Genomic DNA, 24,702 nt, shown 5'->3' with positions numbered 1-24,702 from the left:
TCGCCTCTGTTGTCTTGATCAACAGCTAATCGAGTGTTGTCTTGATCTCACAGCTATTAGCGAGTTTCTCTTTCCTCAGCGGTTTCGTTTTGCTGATATACTCGCCTCCATTGTCTTTATCAGCAGCTAAGCAAGTTTCTCTCTCCACGGAGGTTTCGTTTTGCCAATGTGCTCACCTCACTTGTCTATTAGCGACTAAGTGAGCTTTTGTTTTGTCGGTGGTTTCACTTTGGCAACAGAGTAAATTTCTTTCAGCTTCATACTGTAGCCTCGCACTTCTGGGCTGGACAGACAGACAAACACAAACACTTCCATGCGTAGACGTTTATATATAAGAAGACTGAATAGGGCAGTTAATATTTTGATCTTTGCAAATATTTTGACGTTAATGGTTGTTATCACTTGTCTTGCACAAATATAATCTTACACTGTCACATTAGACAGTAAGTTTTATGTGAGCTGTCCAATGCAAAACAAGTCCAAAACAAATTTGCTGTACGTGTCACGGGCTTATCAATGATGTTTGGATCAGAAAGTATTATAATACTACACTAAGTCTGTTTTTTCCACACTGAACGAGAATTTAAACTTATGTCCTATCCTAGTCTCTCTCTATATACAGCCAAACTATGAACCTTTAAAATTAGCTGTCCTTGTTTTTACCTAAAATAGCTTGAGTAGATAGCAGGTTGAGGCAAATCTGGAGAGGTGGAAGTACACACTGGAGAGAAGGGGAATGAGAGTCAGTAGGGGTATCATGGAGTCCATGTGTGAATGAGCGCGAAGGTGGTGGAAGGGTGCGACAGCAAGGAGCAGAGGTGGTGATGGTAGACAAATTTAAATACTTGGGTTCAACAGTCCAAAGCAGTGGAGAGTGCAGCAGAGAGGTGAAGAAGAGAATACAGGCAGGGTGGACTTGGTGCAAAACAGTGTCAGGAGTGATTTGTGAGAGAAGAGTACCTGCAAGAGTGAAAGGGAAGGTGTATAAAACGGCACTGACAAAAAGACAGGAGGCAGAGTTGAAGATGCTATGATTTTCACATGGAGTTTCCAACGATGGTAGACAGGATTAAGACTGAGGATATTAGAGGGACAACACAGGTACGATGGTTTGCTGACCAAGTGGATTGAGATGGTTTGTGCACATACAGAGGGGACATGAGTGGTACTTAGATGGAGGATGGAATTGCCAGGCAAGAGGAAAAGAGGAAAACCAAAGAGAAGGTTTAAGGATGTGGTGAGGGAGGACATGAAGGCAGCTGGTGTGGCAGAAAATGATGTCGAAAGACAGGGATAGATGGAGACGGGTTATCTGCTGTGAAAGCAGTTGAAAGAAGAAGTTTTTACCTAAAATGAATGTTTTTTCTTTTATTTGTTTTGCCTGATCTTTTTACATTGTCTGAATGAGTCTCAGGGAGCATTTGAGATTTCAGACTGTAGGCTTATATTCAAGTTTATTAATTCAGGTGAACAAAGCAGAATAGGCTTTGTTTTTAAATACCTTCGGGCAGGTTATTTAGAAATGATGTGTTCATTTGGTCAAACAGGTTCTACAAGGAAAACAAAGTGAATATGCAAATAAAGGTTAGAAAAACATCATTTTTTGCATTCTTACCTTGCCTACTGATGCAGGAGAAATTTTGAAAAGCTTGACTTAAAACTCACAGACTACACAGTACTCTATATGGTTTGTGAATTTACTGTTTGTCCACGAATGAAATGTATGCACATTGTATATTTGTGTATATTCCTCAAATAACTGAAAGGCCTGAATGTGTGCAATTATTAATAGTCGTGATATCAGGGATTTTATTGATGCGCTGATCAGGTTTTGTTTTTTTTAGTGCCGAGACCACTTTCATGATTCTGAATTTGTCAATACTGATTCTGATGTTGCGGCACGGTGGTGCAGTGCTAGCTCTGCTGCCTCACAGTAAGGACACCCGGGTTTGCTTCCTGGGTCTCCCCGTGTCTGCATGGGTTTCCTCTGGGTACTCCAGTTTCCTTCCACAGTCCAACGACATGCAGGTTAAGTGTATTGGCGATTCTAAATTGTCCGGAGTGTGTGTGCCCTGTGGCGGGCTGGCACCCTCCTCAGGATTTGTTCTTGCCATAGCAACCTGTGCTGGCTGGGATTGGCTCCAGCATACCCCGTGACCCTGTGTTAGGATATAGCGGGTTGAATAATGGATGAATGGATGATCTGATGTTTTTTTTTTTCTTTATCCCTATGACACACTTTTTTACACTAATCACCCACATAAAAAGAGGCATAGGAGCCTTATGTCCTTTATTAAGTGTTAACATTGTCATTTTTATAATAAAAGTGTAGACCGCACTTGTTACCTATTTATTTAATATTGACAAAATGAACATCTGTAGGCTTATTGTTCAGTGACCATAAAAATAATTGATAAAATATGTACAGAAAGTATTCATCCATAATACATATGGCATTAAAAAAAATAAACTGCTTCTCACAATTAGAAAGCTGTCCTGTTTTTTTTTTCTGTAACATACTCATCTGAAACAAAGCTTAATTTAAAAAAACACCATCTCCAGCCCATATAACACAGCTGGTCTCACTACCGTCCTGTAGACCTTCCCTTTCACTCTTGCTGATACCCGTCTGTCACCAATCACTCCTGTCACTCTTCTCCACCCACTCCACCCTGCCTGCACTCTCTTCTTCACTTCTCTTCCACACTCCCCATTACTCTGTACTGTTGATCCCAAGTATTTAAACTCATCCACCTTCGCCAACTTTACTCGCTCATCCTCACCATTCCACTGACCTCCCTCTCATTCACACACATGTATTCTGTCTTGGTGGTCCTACTGGCCTTCATTCTTCATTCATGGACTCCTGTCTAATCTTGTCTGTCAACCTGTCCATCATCATTACAAATAACAAAGGGGCTCTGAGCTGATCCCTGATTTAATCCCACCTCCACACTGAATGGATCCGTCGCTCCTACCGCAGACCTCACACTTGTCACACTTCCCTCGTACATATCCTGTACAACTCTTACGTACTTCTTGCCACTCCTGACTTCCTCATACAATACCACAGCTCCTCTCAGTCACCCTGTCATTTGCTTTTTTCAAGTCCACAAAGACACAATGCAACTCCTTCTGGCCTTCTCTCTACTTCTCCATCAACATCCTCAGAGGAAACATTGCATCTGTGGTGCTCTTTCTTGGCATGTAACCATCCTGCTGCTCACTAATCATCACCTCTCTTCTTAACTGAGCTTCCACTACTCTTTCCCATAACTTCATGCTGTGGCTCATCAGTTTTATTCCCCTGTAGTTACTGCAGTCCTGCACATCCCCCTTATTCTTAAATATCGGCCCACCAGTATACTTCTTCTCCATTCCTCAGGCATCCTCTCACTTTTGAAGAGTCCATTAAACAATCTGGTTAAAAACTGCACTGCCATCTCTCCTAAACACCTCCGTGCTTCCACAGGTATGTCATCTGGACCAGCGGTCTTTCCATTTTTCATCCTCTTCATCATTGTCCTTACTTCCTCCTTGCTAATCCGCTGCACTTCCTGATTCACTATCCCCACATCATCCAACCTCTTCTCTCTCTTGTTTTCTTCGTTCATCAGCCTCTCAAAGTACTCTTTCCATCTGCTCAACACACTCTCCTCGCTTGTGAGTACGTTTCCATCTTTATCCTTTATCACCCTAACCTGCTGTACATCTTTCCCAGCTCTGCCCCTATTTGTGTAGCCCACCGGTCCTTTTCTCCCTCCTTTGTGTTCAACCTCTCATACAACTCATCATAGCCTTTTCTTTAGCCTTCACCACCTCTCTCTTCACCTTGCGCCTTATCTCCTTGTACTCTTGTCTACTTTTAAGCATCTCTCTGACTATCCCACTTCCTTTTTGCCATCCTCTTCCTCTGTATACTCTCCTGTATTTCCTCATTCCACCACCAGGTTTCCTTTTCCTCCTTCCTCTTTCCAGATGTCACGCCAAGCACCCTTCTTGCTGTCACCCTTACTACATCTGCTGTAGTTTCTCAACTGTCTGGTGACTCTTCACTGCCACCCAGTGCCTGTCTCACCTCCTCCCTAAACTCAACCTTGCAGTATTCCTGTTTCAACTTCCACCATTTCATCCTTGGCTCTGCCCTTACTCTCTTCCTCTTCTTGATCTCCAATGTCATCCTGCAGACCACCATCCTAAACTGCTTAACTACACTTTCCACTGCCACCACTTTGCAGTCTTCAGTCTCCTTTAGATCAACTCTCCTGCATAGGATGTAATCTACCTGTGGGCATCTTCCTCCACTCTTGTATGTCACCTTATGTTCCTCCCTCTTCTTCAAATACGTATTCACCACAGCCATGTCTCCTTTTGGCAAAATTCACTGTCCTCTGACCTTCTTCATTCCTCTCCTTGACACCATACCTACCCATCACCTCCTCGTCTCCTGTGTTCCTTTCACCAGCATGCCCATTGAAATCTGCTCCAATCACCACTTTCTGTCCCTTGGGTACACTGTTCATCACTTCATCCAACTCACTCCAAAAGTCTTGTTTCTCACACATTGCACACCCAACTTGCGGTGCATAAGCACTAACAACATTCATCATCACACCTCCAATTTCCAGCTTCATAGTCATTACTCTGTCTGACACTCTTTTCACCTCCAAACACTCTTGATGTACTGTTCCTTCAGAATAACTCCTACTCCATTTCTCCTCCCATCCACACCATGATAGACAATTTGAATCCACCTCAGTTACACTTGGTCTTACTCCCCTTCCATTTAGTCTCTTGTATGCACAATATATCAACCTTCCTTCTCTCCATCATTTCTACTAACTCTCTCCCCTTACCAGTCATACTGCCAACATTTGAATTTCCTACCCTCAGTTCCACTCACTCTTTTCTTTCCTCCTCTCCTCCTGCCTCCAGACACATCTCCCCCCTCTTCTTCTCCTTCTTTCGGCCAACAGTAGCCCGATTTCCACTAGCACCCTGTTGGCTAACAGTACTGGTGGCGGTCATTGTTAACCCGGGGCTCGACCGATCCGGTATAGAACTTTGTATTGTAACGTCCGACTATTGATTTGGCAAAATTTTACACCAAATGCCCTTCCTGACATGACCCCCCACACCCACCATTTATCCGGACTTTTGACCAGCACGAAGAAACACACTGTTTTGTGTATCCCCTGTGGCTGGGTTGTCTTAACAACATCTATGGAATGTTTTTTGATTTTAATAAAATAAAAAAAGTACACTACTGTTCAAAAGTTTTAAAAACCTGTTTTTCTTCATATTGCAGCAGCTGAAATGCAATGAATGACCTAAAATGGTGAAAAGGTAAGCAGTAAACTGCCAAAGGTTTAAATTTAAAGTGTAAGTGAGCAAAAACTGAAAAAAAGGAAATTTCTCAATATTACTAATGAGCCTTTTCTTCAGGGAACAATTAATAGGTTACAACCTACAGATGTTTTGCGGGAATTAAAGTAAATTAAGCCTCGCAAGTTGAAGCAGACAATTTGCTCAGGTGTCCTAACTTGTGTCGGTTACTTGAAGCCCCTCTGTGTGTCTTAAACCAGAGTTGGAACAGACTGTGCTGCTACACTCTCTGAAGTTACACTTCGGTAATACTCCAGCGATAATGGCAAAAATATGTCAATTAACAAACAAAATGAGACCGAGCATTATAACCCTTAGAAGTGTAGGCCTTTCATTAAAAGAAATTGCAAAAAAAAAAATCCAAGTGTCGGTGAGTCCAGTGGTGTCCTACACAATCCATAGGCCTTTGGAAACTGGAAGAGATCTGGCAGGGCAAAGTCACAAGCCAATCAGAAGACAAGTTTCTGAGGGTCACCACCTTACATGATAGGCGCCTCACAGCACAACATCTTGAAGCACAGCTTAACAGTGCAGGTCAGTTTGTACTGTGAAGAGGAGACTTTGGGGTGCCAGTTTGACAGGCCAAGTGGCAGTAAGAAAGCCATTCCTTTTGGAACAAAACAGGGCTGTCATATTGGTGACAGGATGGCTCCTCAGAGTGTGACACCAGCTGCCAAACATGGCGGAGGAAGTGGGACGGTCTGGGGTTCTTTTGCTGGTGGCAGAGTTGGTGAATGGCATTCTGAATCAAAAGGGTTACCAAAGTTTGGCTGTTAAATAGGTGCAGGCAACTTTAAATTTTTCTAAAATTGGAATAAAATGTTGTATACTTAATGATTCCTTGACTTATTTGTTCTATGTCATGATTTCATGAAACATTAAGACATTAAACTTTGTGCATTTTCATATGACTGAAAAAAACTGAGGTGATCTAAAACTTTTGACGGGTAGTACAAGTCAGTAAAACAAAGTTGACACCAAGAGGACAAAACGATTGTGTTTCAAAGCCAGAATAGAAAACCAAACTCCGTTGTAATTTCCGTAGTCAAAAAGTCTACAACTAGGAAATCTAAATAGAGCAGTAACTAACATAATACACAGAATAGTCGCAAATGTGTTCAATGATGGGTCCATTATACTGGTTTATGTTATGACACTGTGATAATAACACAAAAATTCTCAAACCCAGGAAAAGTTAAAGAAACAACCAGATAATCAATAATAACAACTATGGTGCTTGCAAATCGATTCAAGGTGCAGTAAAAACTAACATGAAGTTCGGGGTCAATTGGGAATATGTGCCCATATAAAATGAGAGCAGGGTGTTCTATCAAGATCAGAGAAGGTGTTCTGCCAGCTTGAGGTGATTCGGTGCCCCCTTCTTGTCAGTTGGCTGTATCATGCCAATTTGGAATTAGCTATAAGTCTAACCTCCCCATCTTTAGGAAAAACTCACATGTTAAGAACACGCTGACCCCACAGAGACAGTAACTGATTACATGTCTTAAATCCCGGATGCTAGATTGCAGGGGCACCAGCACTGAGCACTGCACCACCAGGCCACCTACAATGTTCGTTAAAAATCACTGCCTCATTAGCATTACTGAAAAAGATGAGGATGCTAATAGTTTTTGTACCATTTTTCACTGTTCTTAATTCTAATTCATTATTTTATCTGCTGAAATGAAGGAAACTTTTTGAAAGACCTAAAATAACAGTAGCTGATTCAGACCGCAGAGACCTGCATTATCAAAACCAGTACTTTGGTTTGTGGCCCTTTAGTCGGCATCACAGCTTAGGCTTTGCTCCATCCATTTTCCCAACCTGCTTATCCAGGTCAGAGTCTTTGGGCAGCTGGAGCCTATGTGATGGACTGGCACCCTGTCCAGGGCTTAGATAAGTATTACGTATTAAGTAAATTTAAGTATTTTATTATTGTTGCTTTATGGTCATTTTTCCATTCTTCATTAAAGATATTAACCAACTCCACAACTACCTGTAAAGTGGCTCAGTTCAGTTCAGATTCGCCCGCAGACCAGACTTTATCCAGGCCGTACTGGGCACAAGGCAGGAAATGGCCCAGGATATCGCAAAGCCCACATTCAACAGGGCTTCCTTTGTAATTTTCAAGTGACCTAACTTGGATCTTTTTAAGAATGTGTAAGGAAAACTGGCATTCCAACCTCATGCGGGCAATGGGATAACATGGAAACTCCACCTGGGAAGTGGCAGAACACTGGATCTGTGAGGCAGCCGTACTCTGGGCCTGTATTGTGGTTCAATACCAGTCACGTTGGAACTGTTGTGAAACACAGTCAGTGAAAAAAGTTTAGCCATTTAAAACTAAAGGGAATGGCATTTTGGTAAATCCCCTCATTTCGTCTGCCAAGATATTGGTGGGATGCTTCAATGGTCTTCCCGTAATAGAATGTGGTGGTTTCCATAGGCTTCATATTGTCAGTTTCTTTAATTAACCCGTGTCGAGTGGGGAATTTTTATTTGCTCATCCGTTAAAATAACCAGCAGCATGATTTTTTTTTTTCCTTTCTTTTTCTCTTGTACAAAACTTTGTCAGCATATTAAGTGATTCACTAAAAAATAAATGTGAACATTGATGTGAACTGGGCTGAATGCACATTAAAATATCTTGTTCATCTCGCAGTGCATGGTATTTCTAGATTGGGAGGCTTTTGGAGTTCTCTGTTATTTGCTTTGGCACTGTTTGGTACTGCTGCTGAGGTCCAAACACTGGTAGGCCAGTACTGATCAAACACTAGTCTGAGGTGTAAAAACTGTATTTAAATCTAAACCATGCCTGTTTCAATTCTTTCATTGGAGAATTTCCCTTGAAGAAGAATATTTAGCTCTCCATGAAGAAAACAGAAAACACCCAAAGTGAACTTATGAAGAAATTGCTGTGTCTCTCCCAAGACAAGTTGTGGCTGCACCTCACAAATGTTTATTAAAATAATATAATTATGTTTTAATTATCCAGAGAAAAGTGATTGCTTTTATTTAAAAAGTTTTAAGTGAAGATTTCATCTTTGTTTAACAACAAATATCAAAAACAGACTCAATTTCAAATATACTTCTATGTGTTATGATATATGGCTGGCAGTTTATTCTGGCCAATACCCCCATGCCGCTGAATGGAGTCCTCCCTGCAAACATGGAGGTGCCCCGAATTCCAGCAGGGCATTATGGACCTTGGAGTTTTTCTTCACAGCCCTGTTGGATACCATGGGGGCCGCCAAGGGACGCTGCAGGGAGGAACAGGGAATTGTATTTTACAGATAGCCAGGAAGTAAGTAATCCCGGAAATAATGAAGTACTTCCGGGCTGAAGAAAAGAAGGTGTTTTTCATCTGACCCGGAAGTGCTGTGAAATTACATGGACTGAGGGATAGAAGCACTTCCGGGTCAAGAAATATAAAAGGACTCTGGGAAACCCCAGCAGGGAGAGCCGAGTTGGGAGGAAACTGAGCTCCTGGGTGGATTGGAGGATTGTTTATTGTGAATATTGTTTATTATTGGAAGTATTGTGGAGGTGGAGGTGCTTCGTGCACATTATTATAAAAATAAATTCTTTTACCTAGTGTCTGACGTGGTGTCTGAGGGTTCAGGGGTCAACAGCGCCCCCTATCTGTCACAGTGTATACAGTATGTAACAACAAGATTTTACTTGCATGTCTCCCACATACTAGTAACGGTAGATTAACACAAAGTGACAATGAGTATGATATGGACTTCAGGTGGCTGTATTGCAAATATTCATGATCCATAATCAGTGGTGGGCAGCACGGTGGCGCAGTGGGTAGCGCTGCCAACTCGCAGTTAGGAGACCTGGGTGTCCGCTTCCTGGTCCTCCCTGCATGGAGTTTGCATGTTCTCCCTGTGTCTGGTTAGGTGCATTGGCGATCCTAAATTGTCCCTGGTGTGTGCTTGGTGTGTGTGTGTTTGTGTGTCCTGCAGTGGGTTGGCTCCCTGCCCGGGATTTGTTCCTGCCTTGTGCCCAGTGCTGGCTGGATTGGCTCCAGCAGACCCCCATGATCCTGTGTTAAGATATAGCAGGTTGGACAATGACTGACTGACATAATCAGTGGTTTCCATATTTTTAATATTTATTGAGATTTCTTATACATGTGCTAATTACACATACACTAATACTCTTTATATTGTGCCTTTTAGATGAAACAATTTCCAAGAATGTAATTACAATTAAGATGGATCTGTAGAATTTTATTTCTCCCCAGAGGGAATTTTTGCTTTTTACCGGAGCTCTTTTAGTTAATTATTTATTTACTAGCCATGTGCGCCCAACTACATTGCGCGTGTTAAAGTTGTTAAAGGGCTCCCTGTTTAAACGCGGCTGCCAGTTGTGAACTGGGCCCTTTGTCGCACAGCATTATGATTTTTTATAAGGGAAACAAAATTACAAAAGAAAACCCTTGGATATTGATTCGATAGGAACGGCCTACTCAGAATCACTGTCTGAATAGTAATTATATGGTGGTGTAGGAGCATTTCTGCCTCTGTCCGTTCACAGTCCGTCTCATTTTCACGACGCTGTCGTTTCCTCTCACGATGTCTTCTCAACCTTTCTCAAATCTCACTTGCTTTGTGGCAATCCAAAGAGTAAGGCAATATACACGGAGCAATGGTTATAAAAGGGGGACACATAGGTATCCAGGCTCTCTAAAGCAGAAATAGGGATCACTTTACTGACATGTGACCAAGCCACTGTACAACTGTGAGACGCGCAGCACTCGCCGGCTACAACGTAACAATAATAATTTCCGGAACGTGCTGTTACGTTGTCATTCATTTCCCCCACTGTCTTTCTTTCATTCATATGTTACGTAGGCACGTACCTTTTATCTTCGGCAATCTCATTCTCTAACCAGGCCTCAGGAGCTAACCAGCGTAACACTGTCCACCACCCCTTTCGTGAGTAACAACAACGTACTAAACTGGAAGGTGGTCTACGCATGTGTGGAATTCGCGGACAAAGAAAGATCAAGATCTAAATGAAGATCTCTTTAGTTAATTTAACGCACAACAATTTGTTTAGTTTGAATGTCTGTGTTTTGAGGTGTGACTGGAGTACTACAGTCGTCAGTAGTATAAGCCTGGAGGAGATTCTTAATGCAATGCCTACTGTATGTTTTAGCTGTCTCTCTACTGCCATCTAGTGCTTCTTCTTCGAATTCATTCGCGGACAAACAAAGATCAAGATCCACATGAAGATTATATATAGAGATACATGTTTATTACATACTAGCCATCCTCCACGGCTCCGCCCATGTAAAAGTGAAACAGGACAGTGAGGAGGACCCTCCCTGGCACCCCACTCCTGACATCATACTTCCCCCTCCCCTCGGCCTCTCTCTCTCTCGGATTTGTGCGAATAAATCAGTGCCGCAACTGAACTATTATACTCAACCAGAATGTTCAAGCAAATTATAGAAAAAAAACCCGATCTTATCCGTTAAGTAGTTCTCTTGTGAAAAGCAGACAGACAGATGTTGGATTATATATATATATATATATATATATATATATATATATATATATATATATATATAGATAGATAGATAGAGAGAGAGAGAGAGAGAGAGAGAGAGAGAGAGAGAGAGAGAGAGAGAGAGAGAGAGAGAGAGAGAGAGAGAGAGAGAGAGAGAGAGAGAGAGAGAGAGAGAGAGAGAGAGAGAGAGAGAGAGAGAGAGAGAGAGAGAGAGAGAGAGTGTGTGTAGGGGAGTAGGGAGACGGGCAGGGCCCTCCTCAAGCACGCACCAGCCTCTGTTCGAGTCGCTCTACCTCTCGCCACGTGTTGGAGTACACCTTGCCTCTGCTGTTTGTTCAGCAGACATTATCATCACAAGATTGTTAAAGAGTAACGTTTGACATTTTTGAGAGAGAGATCACAGCTACGTGTGTTTTAGAGGGCAGTTGCTGATTGGCAGAGATATCATGGCCACGTGGGGGGACGCTCTCCCGTCAGAGCTGAACATGATCAGATGCAGTGGCAGTGTTTGATGGCGGAGCGTACCTTGCCAGCTTTTTACATTTGTGGCAATGAGATCACAGCTACATTCTCGCCCCGATAGTACATCAAGAGGCCCTCAGATACGAAAGCTATCAATAGAAATTGATAGCTAGTACTGTATGCAGTGAGGTTAAAGACACAGCTTTCTTTATTTAAAAAAATACATTGATAAGTTAGTATAATCATTCTAGTAAATGACTCCAGAAAAGACCTGGACAAATGATATACCTGTGACACATTGAATTCGGCATTTAATTCATAAAAGCCAAACTCCCCATTGCATTTTTGGGATTTTTTGCACATTTCCAGCCGCATGTTTTATGTGCAATTAAAGTACTTTTTCATGTTAAAAGTATAAACTGGAAAAACCATTTTTAAATACATTTCTAAAACCTCAGTGCTGGGATTCCAGCTGGAATTTTCGCAACAGTTTTTCAAATGGCTGTTCACATTTAATGCCTTTCCAAAAGCCCACATTTAGTCGCGTCTGAAACAGATGTTACATAATTCATAAAGAGCTGAAATGTTTAGTCTCTGTTAATTTGGCTGCAAGTCACATAGAGTTTGTTTTTAATGTGAAGGACAGATAACATTTTTTAGGTTTTTTTTTTTTTCATAACCACTAAAAATTGCCAAATTCTTGGTTTTACTTTTTCAGATTGATGGAATTGTATAGCAGTAGCTGCCTAGTCGTGGATTTCATAAATTGAAACCGGCGTACGTTTTTTGTGCTATTTTCTTAGGTTATGCAGAGAAATGGAAATGTCTTGTGTGATATGAACGGGTGGCAGTTTTATAAGGCATATGAATGTGTATTGTGAAGATATTAGAAAGAGACAACACGCTCAAAAAAGTGTTGGGAATTTGCCTTCCCCGTCTAGCGAAGTGCCCAGTAGTCTTCCTCAGACTCGTACATTCAAAGAAATTGAATCACAACAACGACAAACATATTGGTAAAATAGCCGGATTTATATAAGGGACAGACAGGAAATTGTGTACAATGGGTATGATGGGAAAGTCCAAGAAGCGCCAGAGACAACGTGGAAATGTGAAACCAGACGTGATGTCATCAGGACAGAACTGGAGGGAGGTAGCAGTTGTCCTACTTGCGGAAGGGAAATCGTCTGCGGGTGTCCGAAAAGGTTTGCTTACTTGTCTGTTTTTCTGCTAAATAAAAGAGAGCGGTGTTAGTACTTTGTTCCAAACCCATTTTCTGTGTATTATCGCACTCCGTTGAGCTGGTTGGCTGCTCCCTCCTCACCTGTGTGTGTGACAGTATCCTTCATTTATTGGATTATTTGTGTATTTTAATTTTTGTCTTACAGATGAAGCTCATTTTAGCCTCCATTATTACTATTGATGTCATTGTTAAATTTAAAATGCCCATCATTCTCTTGGCTATGAATTCCTCCGATGTAAGGTGGAGGTCACAGTCAACTAACATCATTAGAATATCCATAGAGATGCAACGTTAATGTCCACGAACAGAAAACTCCTATAGCCTTGTGAAGACAATGGGAGACAATGGCATACTCTCGAGCAAAGTCCCACCTAAATTGAATCAAGTTAATGGCAAGAATACATACAGTATACAGTACATAACTCAGTGCTGAAATACAGGAGTCAAATGACACACAACAGTATTCTCCATTCACTCTCAGAGTGTACTATAATTACAGATCTGCAAAACAAAGGAAGACAATACTGGTAACCCTCCGTGTTTCCTGACATTTTGTTTCCAAGGATTGTGCGTTGACCAACTATTCTGTTTGATTTTTGGCCATAAGTCAAGTCAAGTTGGGGCGCATGTACTGGTACAGTGTGTTGCCGCACCCACTACACGACGAAACAACTCAGGATCCCAGTTGGTATCCCCCCAGGCAGACGGCCTGGTATTGTGTCACAAACATCATAGTGTCCTGAAATGGGGGTACCGTGTAGAAAACGTTTTGTGTGACCAAACTGTCTGCAAATTCCCTTTAATGAACGTATGCAATGTGCGTTTTAAATACCTCTGAATTGTTTCATTTTTAATTTCAAAGGCACAGAGGAGGAAAACAAGGAAAAATATGGAGGGGCAATGGAAATGAAAATGTTAAATGCATTGTGCAGAAAAGCTTCACTTTACACCACAGAAATCGAAGAGGATGGTTATGAGTAACATTCCGCAAACAGGACCCCTCGTTTAATGCATCGTTTTTCTTCAGTCTTGCACATTTTCTATGAGAGTTATTTTTCATGATCTGCTGGGCTGGTGAGGAACTAACGAATACACAGCACTTACGCTCCAGCCAAAACATGAAGTGCCACTTAAATCGGAAAATTTATTTTCATTACCTAGCCATTTTTCCAGTAGAGCAATCAGCCTTCTACTGGAATGTGGTTGATGCTTTCGGGATTGTGCCATGTATTTTTTATTTTTTTTCTGCCAGAGGCGTGTGTTTCGTTACTTTAAAGTTGGACCGCAGAGTGAGTCATCCAGCATATGTGCCTAGACATGCACACTTTGGAGTACAGAACCAACCTGCACTGTACTCATTAAGGGTGAAGCCACTCCTCTGTCACTTGGACTTTATGGCTAGATTAATATTTTTACAGTCTTTATATTAAAAAAAAATAATGATGTAGCCTGTTGAAGGATTTCATTTTTTGTGACAACCGCTTCGTTTCTGCCTTGGCCCTTCTAGTTTACAAATTTCTTGCCTTCTTCTGTGACAGTTAATTCTTGTTTCGCTAAAAGGGTGCTGAAGTGACATCTAGTGATTGAAAAGTGTAAAAACAAATAACCTGTTAACCCATAATTTCCTCTGCTTGCTTTTTTTTATCGAAGTAAAGGCCACGCTAGACCATATTACGAAGATGCCAGTCAGTCCTTATTTCAGCAATAGTGGGTGGATGGGTGATGCATTTTAAAAAGCCTTAAATTCAGTCAGTTTGGAAAAATTCCTTAAACTTTGTTGTATGCTTTATGGGGTTATTCCTCACTTGATCTGTTTTTTCCAAGGGGTATTACATGTATTCCAGTTTAGTATGACCTAGGAAAGGCACTATATAAGCGGTGTACAGTAGACCCCCACAAGTCGCGGTTCAGAGTTTGCGGCCTCAGTTGTTCGTGGATTTTTCCTTAGAACCTGACTAATAATTGTTAGTGGAAATCGCAAATATCCTCTGCAATTTTTTTATGCCATTTTTGTGGAAATACTGTACTATAGAGAGAACACAAAGCAACCGTAGAGGAAGAGGTGGCTTGGGATGGTGAAAGTAGCCAATCCAAGAGCGTTATTCATTTCTCCTTGCTGCTGATTGGCTGCTGCTCTGTGACGCATCTCTGGCAGGTACAGCCCAGCATTCCCACATCATAACAGTTTACCGCGTATAGCTCTCTCGAGTGTTTCACTGAGCGTCCTCGTGTTTTTTGTTTTGTTCTTCTTAAAGCCCTAAGATGCTTCTAAGCAACTTCTAAGGCTTCTGGCAATGAACCGGAGCGCCAGAAAAAGTTTAAGACACTCCAGGAGAAGGTTGAACTACTGGATTTGCTCCCAGAATCTTAAAAGTTCTGCCGCAGTAGCCACCCGAGGAGCTGTAAATCCTCTGCTTTGTCATGCAGTCATTATCTTCATTATATACCTTCATTCTACTGCATAGCTAATTTATCATCATCATCTTCAATCAATATAATTCATTATTGGTGAGTACCCGTACATTTTGATGTATTACATATTTACCTTACTTAACCAAAGAAAACGCGCTTGCATGAATTACGGTACATATAGGGGTAACATCGGTATTTAACATTCTAGCACTGCGGGAGACATAGCATTACAGTACGGTACAGTATACGGGTTTACCTTTACATTCTTTTTTTTTTTTTAAAAGGTAATGTATTAAGTTGAGTTTGAAATGAAATTAAAGTGTTTTGGGGGGCTGTCACACACAAGCGACTAAGGGGCAGTTAAAGGACCCGACAAGCCGCGCAAAACCACAAGACAGGGGACTTAAACAGTGTGTTAGCAGCTCTCTCTTTATTTCTGCCGGAAAGACGAATAACAAAAGAGCACTACACCTTGAGTGTGTCGCAAAAACCTTCTCCAGATGTCCGAGCCGCTTCCCTGTTCCTTGTTCACCTCCGGTCCCTTGCAGATGAAGTCCCCACCATCCCAAGATCCTTTGCATCATCTTTCCCAGCATTCCTAATTCCGTTCCCACCGTGTTTCACCCATTGTCTGTCGATTGTATTTTTCAAACCTGACTGTTGTTCACGCACTTCTTACTGTGGATTACAGTAGACGGGGATGGGATCCCCAACCCTTAATCCGTGTGTCTGTGTTTTCTTCACATGGCATATTTAGGGTTTAAACTATAAAACTAGGCATTTATAGGCATTTATTTTTACCACATCCAAAGTCTGCAGTTTTTTACAATTCATGGGTGCTCTCAGAATGTAACCCCTACAAATTTCGGGGGTCGTCTGTATACTGTATAGATTACAGTGTTCTTTACCTCACCGTCTGCTTCAAGGAACCTTTCTTTTTTTCGTTTCTAGAAGCCAGGAATGTTGGCCATCCACACCAGGAACTTTTAAAATAAAGCGGAAACATTCTTTCATTCATTCTTTCATTTTCTATTCTTTGCTTCTTAGGTGTGACCTGCACATATCATTTTGAAGACAGCTGTCTAACAATGTTGTTTTTGTAATCAATGCTACAGAATATGTCTTTCAGCTGTCCTCAGCTGTGTTTGTCAAAAACCCATTTTATGGCTTGAGAAAGATCCCACGAGTGAGGGTTAAAAGAATAGTTTTCCATATGTCTGGCTTCAGTTTGAGAATGCTCCTTGTCTTCATCATTTTCATTGAATGCCTCACTGCTTGTTACAAAACATTCCTCTGTTTTTGTCTCTCTCTTGCAGAAGAGTCTTCCTCCGCTATGAAAGTGGGCTCCTACATCTTGATCAGTGTTGGCTCTCTGTCCATGCTGTTGGGATTTCTTGGCTGCATCGGAGCTGTGTTTGAGATAAAGTTTCTGCTGGGCCTGGTAAGCTAAAATCCACTGGCCGGTTTGCATATCAGTAGCACATCTCTCCTTTGTTTCTCATTCCCCATTCTATTTATGACTTGTGACATCTGCAGAAAGGAAGTTGGAACGGCTAGTTATTTGTTTGAAGAAAACAAGAATTACATTCATATCCTGTCCCTAAAACTGCAGCATGCTTCCCAGCTGTCCTCAAAATCAAAAATGTAACAAAATGCTGTCTGTCCATTGCAGATTTCCCTTGTGTTGAGCTCATTTATTTGATAAACTTTATTAATCCCAGGAAAAAATCAAATGCATACAGCAGCAGAAACATAAAAAACAAGAATTACAGACACATAAGATAGATAATACATCCAGTCAACTGATTGATAAATAAACATAATGAGTACATCGGGGGAACCATTGAATTGCCTGATAACAATGGGCAGAAAAGACCCCAGAGGTGTTTATTAGCACACTGTGGTAGAGTGAACCTGTGGCTAAAAGTACTCCAAGAAGAGCTTTCTCATCCATTGCACACCCAACTTGCGGGGCATATGCACTAATAACATTCATCATCACACCTCCAATTTCCAGCTTCATAATCATTACTCTGCCTGACACTCTTTTCACCTCCAAAACACTCTTGACGTGCTGTTCCTTCAGAATAACTTCTCCTCCTATCCACACCATGATAGAACAATTTGAATCCACCTCCGATCCACCTGGCCTTACTCCCCTTCCATTTGGTCTCTTGCACGCACAATATATCAACCTTCCTTCTCTCCATCATATCTGCTAACTCTCTCCCCTTTCCAGTCTTACTGCCAACATTCTAAGTTCCTACCCTCAGTTCCACTCTCTTTACTTTCCTCCTCTCGTCCTACCCTCCGGACACGTCTCCCGCCCTTCTCCTCCTTCTTCTTTGGCCAACAGTAGCCCAATTTCCGCACAGCACCCTGTTGGCTAACGGTACTGATGGGGGGTCGTTGTTAACCCGGGGCTCGACCGATCCGGTATGGAACTTTGTATTGTTGTCCGCATATTGATTTGGCAAAATTTTTCACCGGATGCCCTTCTTGACGTAACCCTCCCCATTTATCCGGGCTTGGGACCGGCACGAAGAAACACACTGGTTTGTGCATCCCCTGTGGCTGGGATCAAGAAGAGTGCCTTCTGGAGGGGATTTTTTTAGGATGGCATCCAATTTTGTTGTTTTTCCACAACAGCTTTCAGTGTGTCCAGGGTTGGCCCTGTGATGGCGCAGAATTTCCTGATAAGTTTGTTCAGGCCTTGTGCTTCTTTTGAGCTCAAGTTGCTTTCCCAGGAGACTACAGTGTAGAACACCACACTGGCTACTATATACTGGTAGAACATTTCCAGCAGCTTCCTGCACACATCAAAAGACCCAAGTCCACTCTGCTTTGGCCCTTCTTGTCCAGTGCCCCTGTGTTTTCAGACAGTTTGCTGTTTATGTGGACGCCGAGGTACCATTTTACTCCACCACTTCCATGTCCTCCTCCTGAATGGTGACTGGTCTCAGGGTCTTCTTGGCATTTTGGTAGTCCAGCACCAGCTGTTTTGTCTTGCTGATGTTGGGTTGCAGGTTGTTGTCCCTGCACCACAAGACAAAGCCCTCCATGACTTTCCTGTGCTATGACTTGTCTCCATTATTAATGAACCCTATGCTGGAGGAATCATCTGAAAACTTTTGTAGATGGCAAGCTGCTGGTATTGTGCTGGAGGTCTGATGTGAAGAAGGTGACCAGGCAGGTGGTCAGGACAGTTCTCTGAGTTGCCCAGTGTTAAACACCCCTCCATTTCACAAACTGCTGTCTGTTGGTCAGGTAGTCTGTGATCCTGGAGATTGTAGGAGCATCAAGATTCAAAGTCTTGAGCTTTTTCCCCAATTAATAAGGCAGAATGGTGTTAAAACCACTGGAAAAGAACATGAACGTGACTGTGGTGCCAGCTTTGTCCGAGTGGTAGTAGGCTCTGTGGAGCATGGAGATGAGAGCATCATCCACACCTCTGTGTTTCTGATAGGCAGACTGCAAAGGATCCAGATGTTCAGAAATCAGGGGTTGCAGCTGTTTTAGGACCAGCCTCTCAAAGGTCTTCGTGATGCATGACATGAGTCTGATTGTATGATGAAGTCTTAGTCTGTCTTTATTTCATTCTGGGCCAACTTAGTCCTCTTGTGTTCCATGCTCATTACTCCCTGGTTTGAAACCTGTTTTATTTATAATAATAATATGTTCAGGCTTGTCTTTTTTATGCATTAAAGGATTGTGACATCTCTATAGGTCATTGTCTTATATTTCTGTTTCTGCAGTATTAATAAACAAATAACAATTTAATGTGAGGTTCTCCTGTCTTGTTCATTGTCTGAACAACTTCCAGGCCCTCATTTTGTTCATGTGTGGTGTTTACCAAAACAGTATTCAGTACTTAAAGGTACACTACATCTCCCCATTGCTTGTTACTTAACAAACTAATTAAATATAACCACAAGCCTGTTGTCACGTAAAGGGAAAAGATAAAAACAGCATAAGCAGCTTTTGCTCAGAGTTTGCCATGGTGCCGTCTATAAAAATAAAATATGATAAACCGGGGACGTACAGCTCCCCAAACCCGGACCAATTTTATTTTATTAAACACAACATTCCATACAAATAAATGCATTTCTACAAACATAAGATCGAAAACAAATCAAAGCCCACCCCTGAGAAAGAGAGCTAAGCCAGCAGAGTAAAACCTAAAGCTAGTAAAAATAAGTAAGTAGATGAATTAATAAGTGAATAATGATAAATGGAGAAGGGAAAAAAAAATCTGCTTCCTCAATACTTTAAAAGCTTATTCTAAAATGTTATTGATTAGATCCTGCCAGGTTTTGAAGAAGTTCTGCACAGATCCTCTAAGTGAGAATTACAATTTTTTTTAGTTTCAAATATTCGAGAACATCCAGTTACCCATTGACTTAGAATAGGAGAGTTAGGATTCCTCCAGTTGAGCAAAATAAGTCTACGTGCTAATAGTATAGTAAAGCAGTAAATTCCCATAACCTCCCTTCCTTGCATACAGACAACCACCGAACGTCAAACAACAGATTGTCCAAAAACTCTGTGTGTGGCTCAGCAGAAAGTGGCACATCTCCCTGCCTACAGGACAGGTGTGGCAGCTGTGCACATATCTACACGACAGATCAGGTAGTTATACCGCATTGCCAGCAGGAGCATAAAATAAAGGGTTCGTTCACATGCAAATCTGCTAATGTGGTCTACCTAATCATGTGCATAAGGTTCCTCAGCACTGGACTGTATGAAGGGGAAACTGGTCAGACTCTATGCCAGCGAATGAACTCGCATAGATTTCATATCAATCAGAACAGTGTTGATCTTCAAGTGGCAGCACACTTTAACAGTAATGGCCACAGCGTAAAGGATCTGAGGGTCACTGTGCTTATGGGTAATTTCAAGACCCAACAGGAGCAGAGAGAATGGGAATACAAACTTCTGCTTAAATCAATACTCTACAAAATGGTCTGAATAGAGACAAGAGTTTTATGACCAGTGTGGACGCTAGGGGCGCTGTTGCCCCGTTGAACCCGTCAGACAGACGTCCCAGACACGCGTATAAAAACACCAAGAAGATTTTATTAATATTTCTTCCAATAAAGTGCCCCAAAGCACCGCACTCACCACAATTCTCAATAATCACAATAATAATCACAAAACAACAATCGTCCAACTTCCAGCAGCTCCTTCCTCATCCACCCAAATCCGGCTCAATCTGCTGGGGTTTCCCACAGTCCTTTTAAAGTCTCTGACCCAGAAGTATTCAAAACGCCTTCTTCACTTGTCCCGGAAGTACTATGGGTTTCTGTCCTCCTGACTCCTAAGTACTTCTGGATTAATGTCACCGTAATATCCCCCTAGCTCTTGGTGAGCTCCCCCTGGCGGCACCCATGGCACCCAACAAGGCTAAAGAACCAGACTCCATGTCCCATGCTGCCATCTAGCGTCCCCGGGTATGCATTGTCCTGAAAAGGCCGTTGTCTTTATTTGAGGGTCATCCTGACCGGACTGAAATGCCAGCTGTCCCTCACACCAGATATGTGGACTAACAGACTGATTGACCAGCTGACTTCATCAAAGGCCTATCTTACAGACAGTGCACTTCAAAAAAAACCTTACAGGACTTTCTCAAGTGATGGTGATCTTATCTCTACATTTTATTAGTTCATTGTTCTCTTCTTTTAGGGTTAATTCATCTAAGGATTTATTAATTTTGTTAACATTTAAACATAAAGGTTTTTAAGATGAAAGAAGAAATCACTTTGCTGCCACAAAATAAGCGAGAGTATTTTTCAGTTTCTTTGTTACATCTTGCCTGATGAGGGGGCCTTAGCTGCCTTGAAAGCTTACATTTGTAATCTATTTAGTTAGCCAATAAAAGGTGTCATTTCACCCTACTTTCTCCTGTGCTAATAGTGTAGTAAAGGCAATTACAGTTTCTTTGTCCTTCTCCACTTTAAGCCCGTCTGGGAGTACACCAAACACAGATTTTTTTTTATCTTTCTTCTCATGGAAGACGCCTTCCCCCGTTTCCCACCGATACAACTCAGTCCAAGCACAACAGCACCCAAATCTTTTTCCTCTTCTTCTTTCTTTGATTCTCTTTCTCTCTGCCACCTCCACTCCTCTCCCAGCAAGTGATGTCCTCCACCTCCTCGAACGGAGTGAAGCAGCTGCCTCCTTTATATTGCACCTGGAAGTGCTCCAGGTGCACCCTGATCTTCTTCCAGCCACACTCTCAAGTGTGACGGAAGTGCTCCAGGTGCACCCGGATCCTCTTTTGGCAGCACTTCTGGGTGTGGTGGAAGTGCTGCAGTCCAGGGCTCCAGCTCCGTCCAGGTGCCCCCTGGCAGTGGGCACAGGCCCCAGCAGGGTTGAGCTTCAAAGGCCGTAGCCCCAATTCAATCCAGGGGGTTTGCCCTCTCATGTCCTGGGAGAGGTATTGCCGTGAACCTGTCCTCTACCCCAGTCCTTCCATCACAGGGGCGCCCCAGCTGAGCAAGGGTCCTATCTGTCCGCCACAAAAGTTATAGATATGTGCTGGCTAAAACTGTTAGAGCATAACACATTACAGCTGTTTCTTCTTAATATATCTTAGCAATTGCCAAATGTATATTAATTTAGGTATGTTTTTCTTTATCCTTGTTATGGTAAAATGTTATCCATTTCCCTCTGGATGCAGGTGCTACTACTTACATTTTCTGTCTTGTCCATTTTAGTACTTCACCTTCCTGCTATTGATCATGATCGCCCAAGTGACGGCCATAGTGCTCATTTTCTGTCAGAGAGAATTGGTAAGTGCACTCTTCATTTCGGTAATTTTGGTGACTCCCAGGGAATTTTAAAATGTTCATACATTATGTGCCTAATCTCTATTTAAGATAAAAGAAGCAGCACTTTGCTATATCAACCAAGATTTTCATTAGTTTTATTTCTTTCAGATGAGGAAAGACCGGTATTATGCAGAATTGTCCACTTTTAGATTTACCGTCTGGCTTTATGGGTAATAGAAGTTGATTTCAGAGAGTTTTTTGGTTTTTTTTTTTTCGTAATTCATTACAAAGCCTGTTGTCTTTATAAGACAAAATAATTGTTTTACAGTGCCTACAGTAAGTATTCGGATCCCTTCACTATTTACACGTTTTGTTATTTTGCACCCTTATGGTAAAATTATTGAAACTCATTTTTTTCCTCATCAGACAGCACTCATTGCCCCAGAATGACCAACTGAAAACCGGATTTTAAGGATTTGTTGCAAATTTACTGAAAACAAAAACCCAAACTATAATATTGATACAAGTATTCAGACCCTTTATTTAGGTTTAGGCTTTATTTGTTCATATAGCACAGGGGTAGGTAATGTCGGTCCTGAAGAGCCGCAGTGGCTGCAGGTTTTTGTTCCAACCTAGTTTCTTAATGAGAAGTCAATTACTGCTGATGAAGCCCTTATTGCTTAAGTGACATTTTGATGCTTCATTTTAGTGGTCTCACTTGCTGAGGTTCCCCACCCTTAATTGCTTATTTCAATCGTTAAACAGCTGCATTCACTGTTTTAATGGCTCCTTATTAGCAGTAAGATGTAAAGGACAAAGCAGTCAGCAGTTTTCCATTTAGGTTGTTTCGATTTACATCTCTGTGTCTTCTTCATACACTGTTGGATTTAATAAAACAATTAATAGAAAATGTAACCGCCTGAAAACTATCCATTTTAGGATTCAAATCATTTTGATGATATCCTCAGAAAAGGAAAAAATCTACAATATAAGAACCTTACATTGTAGACTAACAAGCCATAAAATTAAATAAGGTCTGAGATTGGAAAAGATCAGTTTATAAGTAAGCAATTGGGTTGAAATGAAAACCTGTAGTCAACTGTGGCTCTCTAGGACCAACATTGCCCACCCCTGATATAGCACATTTAAAACAACTAAAAGTTGACCAAAGTGCTTTACATAGAATTAAAGCTAAAGTAAAAAATAAAAGCCAGATAAAGAATTTTAAAATAAACATATACACTCACCTAAAGGATTATTAGGAACACCTGTTCAGTTTCTCATTAATGCAATTATCTAATCAACCAATCACATGGCAGTTGCTTCAATGCATTTAGCGGTGTGGTCCTGGTCAAGACAATCTCCTGAACTCCAAACTGAATGTCAGAATGGGACAGAAAGGGGATTTAAGCAATTTTGAGCGTGGCATGGTTGTTGGTGCCAAACGGGCCGGTCTGAGTATTTCACAATCTGCTTAGTTACTGGGATTTTCACGCACAACCATTTCTAGGGTTTACAAAGAATGGTGTGAAAAGGAAAAAACATCCAGTATGCGGCAGTCCTGTGGGCGAAAATGCCTTGTTGATGCTAGAGGTCAGAGGAGAATGGGCCGACTGATTCAAGCTGATAGAAGAGCAACTTTGACTGAAATTACCACTCGTTACAACCGAGGTATGCAGCAAAGCATTTGTGAAGCCACAACACGCACAACCTTGAGGCGGATGGGCTACAACAGCAGAAGACCCCACCGGGTACCACTCATCTCCACTACAAATAGGAAAAAGAGGCTACAATTTGCATGAGCTCACCAAAATTGGACAGTTGAAGACTGGAAAAATGTTGCCTGGTCTGATGAGTCTCGATTTCTGTTGAGACATTCAAAAGGTAGAGTCAGAATTTGGCGTAAACAGAATGAGAACATGGATCCATCATGCCTTGTTACCACTGTGCAGGCTGGTGGTGGTGGTGTAATGGAGTGGGGGATGTTTTCTTGGCACACTTTAGGCCCCTTAGTGCCAATTGGGCATCGTTTAAATGGCACGGGCTACCTGAGCATTGTTTCTGACCATGTCCATCCCTTCATGACCACCATGTACCCATCCTCTGATGACTACTTCCAGCAGGATAATGCACCATGTCACAAAGCTCGAATCATTTCAAATTGGTTTCTTGAACATGACAATGAGTTCACTGTACTAAAATGGCCCCCACAGTCACCAGATCTCAACCCAATAGAGCATCTTTGGGATGTGGTGGAACGGGAGCTTCGTGCCCTGGATGTGCATCCCACAAATCTCCATCAACTGCAAGATGCTATCCTATCAATATGGGCCAACATTTGTAAAGAATGCTTTCAGCACCTTGTTGAATCAATGGCACGTAGAATTAAGGCAGTTCTGAAGGCGAAAGGGGGTCAAACACCGTATTAGTATGGTGGTCCTAATAATCCTTTAGGTGAGTGTATAAACAAGTGTTATACATACTTAAACACACGTACACCAACATACAAGCATAAATAACTTACACATACATGCACAAGAATGAAATAAACAATATGAATAGAATAAGAATTGACACTCAAACTCGTAAGCTAAATAGCAACTGAATAAAAGTGTTTGTTTAGTAAGCATTTAAAACTGCGAATTGTGGGAGATGACCTTATTACAAGGGACAAACCATTCCATAGTTTGGGACCACCCACCTTAAATCCACCTCAAAGGCACGGACGCTCATCAGCTTCATCCACAGACATGGGACAGTAACCAATAGCTGATTTGAGGACCTCCGTTGCATGGCTGACGAATATGGATGAAGAAGATCAGCTAAGTACAGTGGAGCTAAAACATGTCCCACTAAACACTAAAACTTAAACATCATCCTATAACTGATATCAAGCCAAGGAAGAGAGGC

At 41.8% G+C, this 24,702-nt stretch overlaps 1 protein-coding gene across 1 annotated transcript in view; it reads left to right on the top strand.

The window, feature by feature from the left end:
* Positions 1-24,702, top strand: part of cd82b (CD82 molecule b) — a 174,627-nt gene that overhangs the window by 116,443 nt on the left and 33,482 nt on the right. Inside the window, exons 4-5 of the mRNA XM_039739070.1 lie at positions 16,339-16,463; positions 21,739-21,813. Of these exons, the coding sequence (XP_039595004.1) occupies positions 16,339-16,463; positions 21,739-21,813 (200 nt within the window). The remainder of the gene's footprint in view (positions 1-16,338; positions 16,464-21,738; positions 21,814-24,702) is intronic.

The sequence above is a fragment of the Polypterus senegalus genome, chromosome 1, assembly GCF_016835505.1.
Source record: "Polypterus senegalus isolate Bchr_013 chromosome 1, ASM1683550v1, whole genome shotgun sequence".
NCBI classification, from domain to species: Eukaryota; Metazoa; Chordata; class Cladistia; order Polypteriformes; family Polypteridae; genus Polypterus; species Polypterus senegalus.
The sequence above is the reverse complement of the archived record's forward strand: the minus strand, read 5'-3'. Positions and strand labels throughout refer to the sequence as shown.